We start from the raw sequence: 14788 nt of genomic DNA on the forward strand, positions 1-14788 counted from the left end.
ATCAGGATACAGAATTAATAAGAGAAAATGTCTAACTTTTTAAGAAAAACCTTATTTTCTTTGGTTGTTGAAAAACATAATGGAAATAAAACAGGATATTGATGTAATAGCACAAAATGACACTCTTATAAAACTAAACGGGCACAAGAGAAATTTCCTGGGAAAGTTCACATCAAAAAGAGTGAATGTGGTATATTTCTAAATGATATGGAAAATAGAGACAGATTTGTCCTTTACAGAAATTACTGATTATGAATAAAAACTTCAGATCCGAGAAATATATAATGAGAGATATAATTTTTGTTAATGACAAAGGTAATATATTGGATGCAAAAACAAAACAAAAAAAAGCCAAATTGGTACAGTGTTATGAAGAAGTGTTTATTTAGTATTTATAGTACCAGATTACAGTCACTTGTTGATTTATATATGAATTTTCTTATGTTGTTAGAAGACTCAGGGAAATACACAGGATCCCAAGGAGTGAGACTGAAATTCTGGGTCTTATTAGCTGTACTTTGGGTAATTTATGTTGTGTGCCTGTCAGCCATCCCACTTCAGACCATCTTTGGATGCTGAGGCTCTGGTTGCCAGTCCTTATCTCTATCCTCCTGTCCCTGGTCTAGAGGAGAAACGAAGGTGCTCTGAGGCCCCTGTAACAGAGACCCTTGTCATCTATATTTGCGTTAAAGAAGTCATGGAGGCTGTGCAAAAGTCTCCTTCTCCCCAACTTCTGCAGACACCATTTCCATCCCACTACCCAGAGGTACATCAAAGGGCAGGAGCCAGGCAGGTGACAAAGATGTGGAAGCCTTCTAAATGGTTGGCTTTGCCGTCTCAGAAGTGCGAAGAAATGAAAATCCATCAAAACAGAATGCCATTCCATGTTTCAGGCTTTTACCTTACCTCAAATCAAATGTCTGTTCTTTATTTATTGGTCCCATAAATAGACACGCACTTGGACTTCTGGTTGTAGAATATTCTATTGTTATCCTTTCTCCTTTTAATAAACACACACTACTTTCAAGGAATCTCCCTAATAATCCTGGCCTGACATGCTGCAGAACTTCAATTTCATAATTTTACTAACAGAGGAATTTCATCTTATCACCAACTACTACATTAAAGTTTCTGAAACAGTAATTCATGCATAATTCTATTTAATAATGGTTTTCAAAGTACTTTGCTGTTTGAAAATGTTTCCCACATGATTCTGATGGGAGAGTTGGGAACCACTGCCCTAGACTGTAACCACTCAATTGAAGAGATGCTTCCCTGCCCACTTCAAGTAAACAATGCTTAACTCTTTCATCATTTCTAAAACAACTGAGATTACTTTCTCCCCTTAGTTTCTACAATGATTGTTGAAAATTTGTGGGAAAAGTTTATCCTTACAAATGAAAACATGAAATCTGAAATGGATAAACTAACTTTTAAGAAATACATATCCTTACCTGAGAAGCTGAGGCAGGAGGACCACCTGAGCCCAGGAGTGCGAGGCTTCAGTGAGCTATGATTGCACCACTGCACTCCAGCCGGGGCAACAGAGCAAAACTCCTGTCTCCAAAAAAAAAAAAAATACCTATCTTTCAAAACTTGCATAAAAAAGGCCCTTGTCTTCACTTGTACAGCCTCTTCTGTTTCATGAATGAGCATGCTGAAGGGCTCCTCTCCTCTCTATGAAAAAGTGTTGTTAAAATAAATGAGAAGTGTTATGAACACAATGAACCTGGTGTGTTAGACGTTAAGTGTGCTGCCACCCCATGTGAACCTCCAAGTGAAATTGCTCACATAACTCTTTTTTTGCTGTATGCAAACTTGCTAATACAAAGCGGGCTAGGGTGGGCTTCCGACTTAAGAACAGCCAATCCCTGCTCTAGACAATGACCCAACCAGACCTAGTATAAAAAGGTAGTCTGGCCCAGTTAAATTTCCTTGGCAACTGGACACTAGAGACAGGAGCTGAAGGTCACGATGTAGAAAAGAACCTCAAAGGTGCAAGTTAAAGTTATTCCAAAGGAATACAAACTGTAAGTATGCAAAAGCTGTGTAGAGAAGTTGGTGAACACAAAGAGAATGGAGTTAACAATGTAAAAAGAAGCAAGTCACATGCATGGCAGAGCCTAAGCCTAAACATCCACCTGCCCCTGCTGAGGAGCACCACCCAATTTCTGCTCTTCCTGAGGCTGGGGGGTGATTTCTGGGTGGGAGATGGAGTTGGTAAGGTGGTTCCTGAATTCCCAGGCACATATCCTTAAAATAATGTCATACTGTTTGAGCTAACTTGTGGCTTTTGAGTCTTCTTATGTTTGTCCCACTTGAGATTCCTTGCAACTAAAGGAGCCTAACTGAAACAACTAGTTAAGCCAATACCATTTGTTAAAAATAATGCACCATTCTAAATTTCTGTTTCTCTAACCAAATCTGGCAAAGTCTGATCCATTAAGTTTTACACTTTTATAAGTTTAATGTTGTCACTGTATGTTTACATATTCATTGGTACAATTTACATCAAGTTTTGTACTTATCCATTTTTGCAAAGATATCATGTACACAAAGATACATATCCAATAACTGAGAAACAAGTGAAACTTCTAATCTATACTTTCAGGTTTGTTCGATCATGATACTTCTGATAAGGATCATCGACATACCAGTTTCGCCTCTTCCAGAAGGACGTCGTCATCTTATCTAAGAGTTTACTCTGGGTTTTATTGCAGAACACAAATTCCCTCAATCGCTTTTTTCTTGCAGGTGTCTTTTTCCATAATTTTTTCTTATAGCCAGCCTGTCAGATATTACAAAGAAATGTAAAACATCATATTACGTATGAAACAATAGGTATCTTCACAACTCAAGGTTTATAGACCCAATAAGAACAAAAACCACACTTCCATAGGGGCTGGAATACTTCTTGGAAAGATGTGATTCTTTATTGAGGGGGCGGGATGGAGAAAGCATGTGTAGTTTGAAAAGAAATAGTAATAAATAATATTTTAGAAAAAAATGTTACTTAAACTCACAGAAAATAAAACTAAATGTGTGTGGCTGGGAAAGTACAAGATAATGACATAGAATTATAATCACTAAACAGGTATGATCTTACTATCTCTTCAGCAATCTTTAACAACGTACTATTATTCTTATTTTACATCTTTAAAAAAGAAACCATTGATTAGAGAAGTAGCAGACAGAGGTCTAAGGGCTAATAAGAGTTCTTTTTTTGTTTTGTTTTGAGACAGGGTCTCACGCTGTCACCCAGGCTGGAGTGCAGTGGCGTGATCACAGTCACTGCAGCCTCTACCTCCTGGGTTCAAGTGATCCTCCTGCCTCAGCCTCTCATATAGCTGGGACCACAAGTGTACACCACCATACCAAGCTAATTTTTAAAATTTTTGTAGAGATGAGGTCTCACCATCTTGCCCAGGCTAATAAGAGTTCTTAACCACTGTCTTTCCTAATGTAGAGGAGGATGCAGTGCTGGCTAGGTAACAACATTAATATTTCTTAAGCTGAGTATTATAAGAGTTGAGAAGCACAGTTCTCAAATATATTGCTTCATTTATTCTTTTCACACACAAGGGACCAATTTTTATAGGAAGTACTTTTCTAAGGAATTATGAATATGGTAAGACTATTATTAGGAGTGGTGAAGGAATGGTTAACCCACATATTTAACCCAGAACTTTCATATACACCCATACCGGTATTATTAATTTTGAATAATTAATTTTTAAAGACAGGAAAGGAAAATTAGATTGAGTATAAAAACTATAATCATAGCCTGTTTAAAGTGGAAGGGATCTTAGGTGCCACCCAGCTTAACATCTGGCTAAAACCACACAGTGAGCCCTTGGGTCCTTTCAAGCCAAGGGTTCTTCATGGCACAATACCAACTGAACAAAACCATGGCTCTTTGCTGAGAATGTGCCTTGGGTTTCTGACATGTCTTAGTATCATCACTGTGACCATCAACTTCTATAAGGACAGTGATGAAATTAGGAAAGGTTATTTAATAGTTCTGGTTTTTTAAAATGCTAGAAGTTAAATTTTTGCTACTCACTGTTTACAATTTTAAATGCAAACATTCAAAGCCAAATCTCCACATCTGTGTAATAATTTTATAGTTTGTAGGCCAAACTGGGTTACTATGGATCTCTGATGTACAAACACTTAATTTGCTGCCCTGCCCATTACCACCAGTATCCTTTAAAGATTATTCACGGAATGGAATCACTATGAAAATGCTTGAACTTTTTTTACACAGTCTCTAGATTCAAAAATGGAAGGAGGGAATAAATAAATATCAAGGACTGCTGGATGAAACCGTGTCATGGAAGATACTTTGTTTTACACGTTAGTATGAATTCATCTACCCAGATTTTTCGTTTTTCTCTGAAAATTAGATTTTGAAGAGGCAGGGCATTCTATACTGGGTATACTTTCGGGAGCCCTGAACTGAAGCTAGGTATTATGATCGGACAGTATGATCGGGTCCTTTACAGTAACACGAGGGCTCCAGAGCCCAGTGAGAGGGACATGGAAAGGAAGGCAAGGAAACCCACCCATTTCATTTTACCTAGGGCTAGAAGAGGACCTGGAAATAATCGGTATAAAAACAAAAGTCGGGGCTAGGTGCCACAGCTCATGCCTGTAATCCCAGCACTTTGGGAGGCTGAGGCACGTGGATCACTTAAGGTCAGGAGTTCAAGACCAGCCTGGCCAATATGGTGAAAACCCGTCTCTACTAAACATACAAAAATTAGCCTGGCATGGTGGTGCATGCCTGTAATCCCAGCTACTCGGAAGGCTGAGGCAGGAGAATGGCTTGAGCCCGTGAGGCACACGTCACAGTGAGCCAAGATTGTGCCACTGCACTCCAGCCTGGGCAACAGAGTGACACTCTGTCTCAAGAAAAAAGAAAAAAAAAAAAAACCACACACACACACAAAAGGGAAGAAACGTTTCCAGTGGTCTCAAATTCACAAAACTCAGAACATTAGACCTTTTAGTTTAGCTGCTTATGGATTATATGAGCTTCTGCTGACTGGTGTAGGAAACTACCCACCAGTGTTTCAACAGAGATAAGAGCTGAGAGTTCCAATCAACCCATTTATCTACAAATTTAGGATTGTTTATAAAACGGGAGAATCCTTTCCACCTTTCAAACATCAAGAAAGTTCTACCAACTATTTTATTTTTACAGGGAACCAAATTTTGATTTTTAAAGATTTAATTTCCAAGTAATAAAAGGGAATTACGATTTGGGCAGTTACTATATCTCAAAAATGGTTTTGCAAAACTGGTTGGTCTTTGGCTGCTTTCTTTCTTCTTTTTTGAGATGAAGTCTCACTCTGTCACCTAGGCTGGAGCGCAGGGGTGTGATCTTGGCTCACTGCAACCTCCGCCTTCCAGGTTTGAGCGATTCTCCTGCCTCAGTCTCCCAAGCAGCTGGGATTACAGGCACCTGCCACAACGCCTGGCTAATTTTTCTATTTTTAGTAGAGATGGCGTTTCACCATTTTGGACAGGCTGGTCTTAAACTCCTGACCTCAAGTGCCTTGGCCTCCCAAAGTGCTGGGATTACAGGCGTGAGCTACATACAGTGCCTGGCTGAATTCTGTTTCATTTTAATCTGCTCACACTCCTTTTTTGTTTGAGATGGAGTCTCGCTCTGTCACCCAGGCTGGAATGCAGTGGTTCGATCTTGACTCACAACAACCTCCACGTCCTGGGTTCAAGCAATTCTCTGCCTCAGCCTCCTGAGTAGCTGGGATTACAGGTGCCTGCCACCACGCCTGACTAATTTTTGTATTTTTAGTAGAGACGGGGTTTCACCATGTTGGCCAGGCTGGTCTTGAACTCCTGACCTCATGATCCATCTGCCTCGGCCTCCCAAAGTGCTGGGATTATAGATGTGAGCCACCACGCCCGGTCTCACACTCCTTTTTCAATTTAGTAACAGTGTGAAGACCCACCTTTCTCCTCACCCATAGGCCACAATGAAGTCGAAGAAACCTATAGATGACAGCTTTCACAGTCTTTCTCTTGCCTTTTCTTGTACTGAAGTATGTTAGAGATCTGACTGGTAGCTTCAGGACACTTGGAAGCACGGGGGCCAATCTAAAAATATATTAAAAAATGTTTAGTATATAATCAGACTGATTAAAGGATTAAAATTCATATCTATACTGAGAAATGACTGCTCCAATGGGATGGAACTAACTTTTCATACACAATATTACTTCCAATGACCCGTGATATTAAGCATAAATTAGAATAGCAACCATCACCAACTCGCAAGTCTTCTAAAACCTACCCCCTCAATTCCTGTAAAATAATTCATTCTATTATCATCGCTTGATTTCTTATCCATCTTCCCACCAGATTGCAAACTCCTTGAGGACTTCAATCTGTTTACCTTTGTGTCCTTTTTGCCAACTACAGTGCTAGGCACCCAGGTGTGTTTAACTGGATGTTTGCTGACTGAATGACCAACACACGCAGCCCATCCTTACAAACTGAGCATCTTGTGCACCCTCTACTTTGGATGACAGCTTCCATGCAGGAAAGCACACATACAACATCAGAAGCATGCTGCATTTGGCATTTTCCTGCCACAGGCGCCTAGATACGTGGATGTCAGTCAGAGTCTCCCACTCAATCAAGCAGAAGTCTACATAATTAACTGCAGGTAGGCAAAGAATACCACCTACTTCTAGGATACCTTTGCAGGCATGAATATCTTGGAAAGTTTGTCTAAGCATCATGTTTATTGAAATATACTCTACCAGTCAGGCACAGTGGCTCACGCCTGTAATCCCAGAACTTTCCAGCTACTCAGGAGGCTGAGGCAGGAGAATATATACCCACAAAGAAATATACTCTACCTATTAAGGATCTCTGAAGTATGCCCATATGTCAGGTTCCTCTCAGATGTGGTAAGTCTGGGAGTGGAGGAAACAACTGGTGTCTGAATATGACTAAAGCGTCCAGTGGACAATGCAGAAATAAGAGAGGCATTCTTGACACAGTTGCGATAGGTTGAAGATGCCAAAATATTCAGGGGCCGTAGAATTCCTGTAAAGATAGGAGCGTATATACTTAATATAATACTCCAAAGTATGCATCCAGATATTAAAAATTAAGAGATGTATCAATGCCACCAAGTATTAAACACAATTAACGTGCCCTGAGCATCAGACTCATCTGTGAAGCTTTTACCACTTTACTAAGGTATAACCATAAAATAATTACCGATTTTATGTATACAATTCAACAATTTTTGGAAAATTTAGAGAGCTGCACAATCATCGTCACAATCTAGTCAGACGTTTGCTAGCTCTATGTCCAGTACTAGGAAAAAAAGATGTGTGTAACATTTATTCCCACCTCCCAGATCTTACACTCTGGTGAGACAGAACTCCCACACACAGTACAATGGCAGGTCAGGGATGCACTCGACAAGAGTGGCGAGAGAAAGATTCTCGAAGGAAACAGAAGAGGCACTTGAGTTCTCTAGAAAGTGAAAGTGCTCTAGAAAGTGAACAGGCCCTGTAGTCCCAGCTACTGGGAGGCTGAGGCAGGAGAATGGCGTGAACCCGGGAGTCGGAGGTTGCAGTGAGCCAAGATCGCGCCACTGCACTCTAGCCTGGGCGACAAAGACTCTGTCTCAAAAAAAAAAAAACAAAAAGAAAGTGAACAGACCCTTAGAAGAGGAGGAACACATTTCAGGCAGGACGAACTTATGCAAAGGCATGGAGACTGAAACAAATACAGGTGACCCTTGAACAGCATGGGTTTTAAGTGCACAGAACCACTTACAAACAGATTTTCTTCAAAAAAAGTTATACCTAGTGTGCCTGCCTTTCCAGTCTCCCCTTCTACCTCCTCCACCTCTTCTTTCTCTGCAATCGTTTTTTTTTTTTTTTTTTTTGCGCAGAAACGGCAAAACCAACTCCTCCTCAGCCTACTCAATGTAAAGATGATGAAGACCTTTATGATGATCCACTTTCACTTAATGAACAGTACCCTATTTCTCTTTCTTATGACTTTCTTTTCTCTAGTTTGTTTCATTGTAAGAATACAGTATATAATACATATAACATGAAGGATATATGTTTTTAAAATTCTTTTTTTGAGGCAGGGTCTTACTCTGTGGCCCAGGCTGGAGTGCAGTGGTACAATCATAGCTCACTGCAGCCTTGACCTCCTGGGCTCAATTCATCCTCCCACCTCAGCCTCCCAAGTAGCTGGGACTACAGCACGTGCCACCATGCCTGACTAATTTTTGTAGAGACAGAATTTTGCCATGTTGCCCAGTCCAATCTTGAACACCTAGGCTCAAATGATCCACCTGCCTCAGCCTCCCAAAGTGTTAGGATTACAGGTGTGAGCCACCGTGCCCGGCCTCAGAATGTTAATCAATGGTTTATGCTATTGGTAAGGCTTCCGGCCAACAGTAGGCTATTAGTAATTAAGTTTTGGAGGAGCCAAAAGTTATACTCGATTTTCAACTGCTTGGGGGTTGACACCCTACCTGCTGTGTTGTTCCAGGGTCAACTGTACATGTATGGGTTGAGGACCAGACCTGCCTCAGAGGCTGAGACTGCTCGCCTGACTATCAGAGACGCCTTGGGAGAAGTAGTGGGCAGTGGGGTGGAACAGGTCAGAAGGCAGATTTCAGACAGCCTAGATGTGTGGTGTGGATGAAGTCCTCTTATCAGTCCTTCCAACTATGGCCAGACTAATAGTTCATGGCTGCAAATCAGAATCACTCGTGGAGCTCTGACTCCACCTATAAATTCTGACTGAAGTCTAGTGTGGGACTCAAAATTGTGCATTAAACAAGTTCCACAGGATGATGAAAATGTCCTCAGAACTTAAAAGTATTAAAAAAAAAATGCACTAATACAAAACTAAAAAAAAAAAAAAAAAAGTCCTACAGCTGGAATGTAGGAATGGTTGTACAGCTTGCTAAATTAATTTGAAAAATCATAAAACTGTACACATAAAATGGGTAATTTTATGGCATGTAAATTCTACCTCAATAAAGTTGGTTAATAAAAATACTGCAGCCAGGCGAGGTGGCTCATGCCTGTAATCCCAGCACTTTGGGAGGCTGAGGCAGGCGGATCACCTGAGATCAGGAGTTCGAGACCAGCCTGACCAAAATGGAGAAACCCCATCTCTAATGAAAATACAAAATTAGCTGGGCGTGGTGGTGTGCGCCTATAATTCCAGCTACTCGGGAGGCTGAGGCAGGAGGATCACTTGAACCTGGGAGGAAGAGGTTGCAGTGAGCCGAGACCGCACCACTGCACTCCAGCCTGGGCAACAAGAGTAGAACTCCATCTCAAAAAAAAAAAAAAAAAAAGAGAAAAATACTCCACCTGAGTCTGATGCTCAGCTGGGACTTAGAACTACTCTCCTATTTTCTACTGCACTGATTTCAGATAATAAATGAGGGCCCATATTGATACAGAAGTGCTAGGATTTGAATCAGATGATTTGGGCTCATATTCTAGCTCTATGACTTCCTTGCTATGTAACCAGGGGCAAGTTACTTAACCTCTCTGTGCCCCAGTTTCCTCAAATTTAAATCAAGTTAATTATGGAGAGATAATGAGACTTGAATGAGATGAAGCATGTAAAGTGCCTGGAGGAGTAGCACAGAGAAAACATTTAACGAATGCTAATGGCAGATAATAAAGAAGAGGGATACTTAGCAAAGATGATACAGGTTGAATATCTGAAACGCCTGTGGCCAGAAGTATTTTAGATTTTTTTAAATTTTGCATAAAGGAGATATCTTGGAGATGGGACTCAAGTCCAAACACGAAACTCATTTGTTTCATATACATCTTACACCTACAGCCTGAACTTAATTTTATACAATGTTTTAAATAATTTTGTGCATGAAACAAAGTTTTGACTGCCACCCATCACATGAGGTCAGGGAAAGAATTTTCCACTTGTGGGCCGGGCATGGTGGTTCACGCCTGTAATCCCAGCACTTTGGGAGGCCGAGGCAGGCAGATCACGAGGTCAGGAGATCGAGACCATCCTGGCTAACACAGTGAAACCCCGTCTCTACTAAAAATTAAAAAAAAAAATTAGCTGGGCGTGGTGTGGCGGATGCCTGTAGTCCCACATACTCGGGAGGCTGAGGCAGAATGGCATGAACCCAGGAGGCAGAGCTTGCAGTGAGCTGAGATTGTGCCACTGCACTCCAGCCTGGGCAATAGAGCGCGACTCCGTCTGAAAAATAATAATAATAATAATTTTCTACTTGTGGTGTCATGTTGGTACTCAAAAAGTTTCAGATTAGAGATGCCTAACCTGTATATTAATATGTGGCCATCAGTGATAACAGAGCCGGGTGTGGTGGCTCACCCCTGTAATCCCAACACTTTGGTAGGCCGAGGCGGGTGGATAACCTGAGGTCAGGAGCTCGAGACCAGCTTGGCCAACATGTGAAACCCCGTCTCTACTAAAATAGAAATATTAGCTGGGCAGAGTGGCACGCACCTGTAGTCCCAGCTACTCGGAGGCTGAGGTAGGAGAATTGCTTGAACTCAGGAGGCAGAGGTTGCAGTGAGCCGAGATCATGCCACTGCACTCCAGCCTGAGTGACAGAACGAGACTCTGTCTCCAAAAAAGAAAAAGTAACAATTTGCAACTGAAAAGGGTAGTATAAACATTGGTGCAGAAAACTGATCAGAGAGCCCTTACATAGGGTCTTGGAAATCAAATACATAAGTTAAAGAACTGAAAAGATGTGCAGATGTAATAAGGCAGGAGGTAATCTTTGGAAGATTAAGTGCATTGGAGAACTGTAGACAAGAAAATGTTCCAATTTTCATAGGTCATCAGATTTTGGTATCTCTTAGTTAAAAATTTTTTTTTAAAAAGTAAGAAATTCTTTTGTTCTCAATTTCTATGAAGATCCTGAGGCTGCATAAGACTATTTATCAATTTTCACAAAAAACAAGCTGAAAACGATGGCTTGTTAACGTATTTGTGAAGAGACAGAGTATCAGAACTCCAAGTGATCTCAGTAAGAGAGAAAAACAGATCAAAGCCAACAAGATGAAATCAGGAATAAATACACTGAAGTTAGAGAAAATGGTTACGGGAACAACAGGAACTGGGAACTTGGTTGAGAGCAGTTCATGGGAAAATATGTGGGGAGGCTCTATCTACTGCACCTTCTGGTGGACCAATCATGTGATTAAGCCTGTGAGGGAAACCTAACAGACTAGCTTTGTTAACAAAAGTGCAGTACATCAAGGGAAATAACTAATTTCCTTCAGTCCTCTGCCCCTGTCTGGGCATTTTCATACAGACTAATCTACTCTAAACACACTCTTGTATAGAGAACACAGATGTTTTCACCAAAGAAGTAACATAAAACCAGAGCTTTGAAAGAGTACGAAGAGACAGAGGGAATAGGATGTACAAAGGTGACGATGTACATTTGGGGAATCACATTGGCCCTATGTGGCATGAATCAAAGGAATGAATGGGGGACATGAACTGCACTGGATGGGAGTGGAGCAGAGTGTGACAGTATCGAAACCAGGAGTCTTCAAGTTTTTTTTTTTTTTTTTTTTTTTGAGGCGGAGTCTCGCTCTGTCGCTCGGACTGGAGTGCAGTGGCCGGATCTCAGCTCACTGCAAGCTCCGCCTCCCGGGTTTACGCCATTCTCCTGCCTCAGCTTCCCGAGTAGCTGGGACTACAGGCGCCCGCTACCTCGCCCGCCTAGTTTTTTTGTATTTTTAGTAGAGACGGGGTTTCACCGTGTTAGCCAAGATGGTCTCGATCTCCTGACCTCGTGATCCGCCCGTCTCGGCCTCCCAAAGTGCTGGGATTACAGGCTTGAGCCACCGCGCCCGGCCGAGTCTTCAAGATTTTTGATCCCATGTTTCCTAAAAGAATTTTGAAAAACTGGCCAGGCGCGGTGGCTCACGCCTATAATCCCAGCACTCTGGGAGGCCGAGGCGGGCAGATCATAAGGTCAGGAGATCGAGACCATCCTGGCTAACATGGTGAAACTCTGTCTCTACTAAAAATATAAAACAAAATTAGCCAGGCGTGGTGGCAGGTGCCTGTAGTGGGAGGCTGAGGCAGGAGAATGGCATAAACCCGGGAGGCGGAGCATTCAGTGAGCCAAGATCGCACCACTGCACTCCAGCCTGGGTGACAGAGCAAGACTCCATCTCAACAACAACAACAACAAAAAAGAATTTTGAAAAACTACCCTTTCACAAATACTTAATATCTAAAATATCAAATAGTTTAAATTGTTAAAAAGGCTATAATTTCCAGCATATTTAAAATACTGACATTTAAAAATAAGCTGTCACTTCACTCTTTAAATTGTTTTCAGTAGAATCTAAATTAATAGTAAGTTGATAACTACCTACATCATCTATTTAAAAATTACAAGAACTATAAATTCAAGTAGATGAAAAATAACTTTTCATCAAAGGGCACTCCAAAATAATGTAAAAGACAAGCCTGAGTGGGAGAAGATAAAGGACACACATAAATGAAAAACAAAAACAAAACAAAACAAAAACTAAATAAGACAATCCAATAGGAAAATGGGCAAAATATTTAAGTGGATATTTCATAAAGGAAATTCAAAAGGCCAGTAAACATGTGTAAACACACTACAGCTTGTTAATAATCAGAGAAATGCTTATTTAAATCTCAGTGAGATACCATTACAAAGCCACCAGATTAACAAAAATGTGTAGGTCTGACAATATCAGGTATTGGTGAGGATGTGCAGCCCCAACACTTTGGCAGTATCAGGCAATGCTGAATATATACATATTCTCTGACCAGGCAATTTCACAGCGAGTTTCACACACACCCACATCCTTAGAAACAATTAGACTCATGCGCCAGGACAAGATCAATCAGCTTTGTACATAATTGCCCCAAACTGGAAATGGAGAATTGTGGAACAGTCATACAATATTATATAGCAGGCCCGGCGCGGTGGCTCATGCCTGTAATCCGGGCACTTTGTGAGGCCGAGGCGGAGGCGGGTGGATCGCCTGAGGTCAGGAGTTCGAGACCAGCCTGACCAACATGGAGAAACCCCATCTCTACTAAAAATACAAAATTAGCTGGACGTGGTTGCGCATGCCTGTAATCCCAGCTACTCCAGGGGAATCACTTAAATCTGGGAGGCGGAGGTTGCAGTGAGCCCAGATCGTGCCACTGAACTCCAGCTTGGGCAACGAGAGAAACTCCATCCCCCCCCCCCAAAAAAATAAATAAAAATAAAAATTGTATATCAATGAGAAAGCATTACAACTACGCAAAATGAATTAATCTCACAATGTAAAAGACACTAAAGAGTATATACTGTATGAATTCATGTGAAGTTCAAAACCAGACAAAACTATGTTCTTGAGAGATGCATATATAGATGCTAAAACTACTATAGGAAAAATAGGCAATCTAATAGTAACTATAAAAATGAGAACAGTGTTTATATCTGGGGGGGAAGTAGAGAATTTTGATACACAGGGGAGAGGTGGTGCACTGTTTTGACCTGAGTGTTAAACAGGTGTTTGCTTTAGAATTGTTAAACCATTCATGCATACTATATAAAATTTTCTTCTTATGTATTATATTTTGCGAACACAAAAAATACTTCACATAAAAAAAGCTTTTCTCTAACGGGAAAATTTACATCGTTGCTTTTTCTTGACTGATCTCGTATATTCTCCCACAAAATGTTATCCTAACTTAATATATTTTGTGTGAAAGTAACTTACTGAGCATTTTATGGTATTTTTATGATTTTTAACTTTGTGCAACAAGTACTTAACGTGACGGCAACTTAATTTAGTCGCCTTTACTTCTGCTATCTCTCAGTCAAGAAGTCCTCACGCCAGCCCTTGTGCCGGGGGCTGTAGTTAAAAATTAAATTGGCCTTCAAGTTTACCATGTCAGGCACTGCCCAAGACGCTTTACGTGCATTATCTCATTTAATCCCCAGGTAGGTGGTATGACCCCCATTGTAAAGGTGTATAATCTGAAGTTAGGAGAAATTAATTCTCAAGGTTAAAGGTCCAGAATGGCGGGTCCTAGCCTCCAAATCAGAAAGTTAGGTGAGACTTTTTGGTCTCCCTCGCCCCCTCCGTTCCAGTTTCTCTGGCTTGTTTTCTAGGGAAGAAAAAGCTGGTAAGGAAGTGGAAAATGCGGGACACACAGGCCCACGTGAGTCCGAGTCAGGGAACCTGGTACAGGCTGCCGGTCACACCGCCCCAGAGAAAATTGGGCTCAACCCTCTTATCTTAAATAATGACCCTTTTTGCTTGTTAACCTCCCTCTAAACGCCCATTCTATCCCGCACCAGTTCCCCCTCCTGTGAAGGCATGCATGGAGTATGTCGCTCTCCACTGACCTGAAGCAGCTCTCACTGCACGAGCAAAAGCAAACGAAGCCATCTTGCCACCCTCGCCTACGGCGGCCGCTTTGGGTTTAAAAGCACAAGCGCAAAAGGGAATGAAGGGAAAGCAAGGAGGCGGAGTCAAGGAAAAGGAAAATAACGAAGGAGTTGTCCACTCAACCTTTATTCAATGTTATCTGCCGGGTTCCGCTCTTCGCCGCTGTAAAGAGAGTGCCTATAGAAGGTTCCACAAAATTTATTATTTAAAAAAATTCTTGGGGCTGGGCACGGTGGCTCACGCCTGTAATCCCAGCACTTTGGGAGGCCCAGGCGGGCGGATCACGAGGTCAGAAGTTCGAGACCAACCTGGCC

The 14788-nt window shown here is 41.4% G+C and overlaps 1 protein-coding gene across 1 annotated transcript; it reads right to left on the minus strand.

The window, feature by feature from the left end:
• Positions 1 to 361: 361 nt before the first annotated feature.
• MRPL35 (mitochondrial ribosomal protein L35) lies at positions 362 to 14610 on the minus strand. Its single transcript, XM_010382008.2, has 4 exons — positions 14432 to 14610; positions 6891 to 7080; positions 5979 to 6123; positions 362 to 2788 (listed from the first exon to the last, which is right to left on the minus strand). Exons 1-4 carry the CDS (start codon positions 14472 to 14474, stop codon positions 2600 to 2602), a joined length of 567 nt encoding a protein of 188 aa, XP_010380310.1. The 5' UTR covers positions 14475 to 14610; the 3' UTR covers positions 362 to 2599.
• Between the last annotated feature and the right edge of the window lie 178 nt (positions 14611 to 14788).

Source organism: Rhinopithecus roxellana, chromosome 17, assembly GCF_007565055.1.
Source record: "Rhinopithecus roxellana isolate Shanxi Qingling chromosome 17, ASM756505v1, whole genome shotgun sequence".
NCBI lineage: Eukaryota > Metazoa > Chordata > Mammalia > Primates > Cercopithecidae > Rhinopithecus > Rhinopithecus roxellana.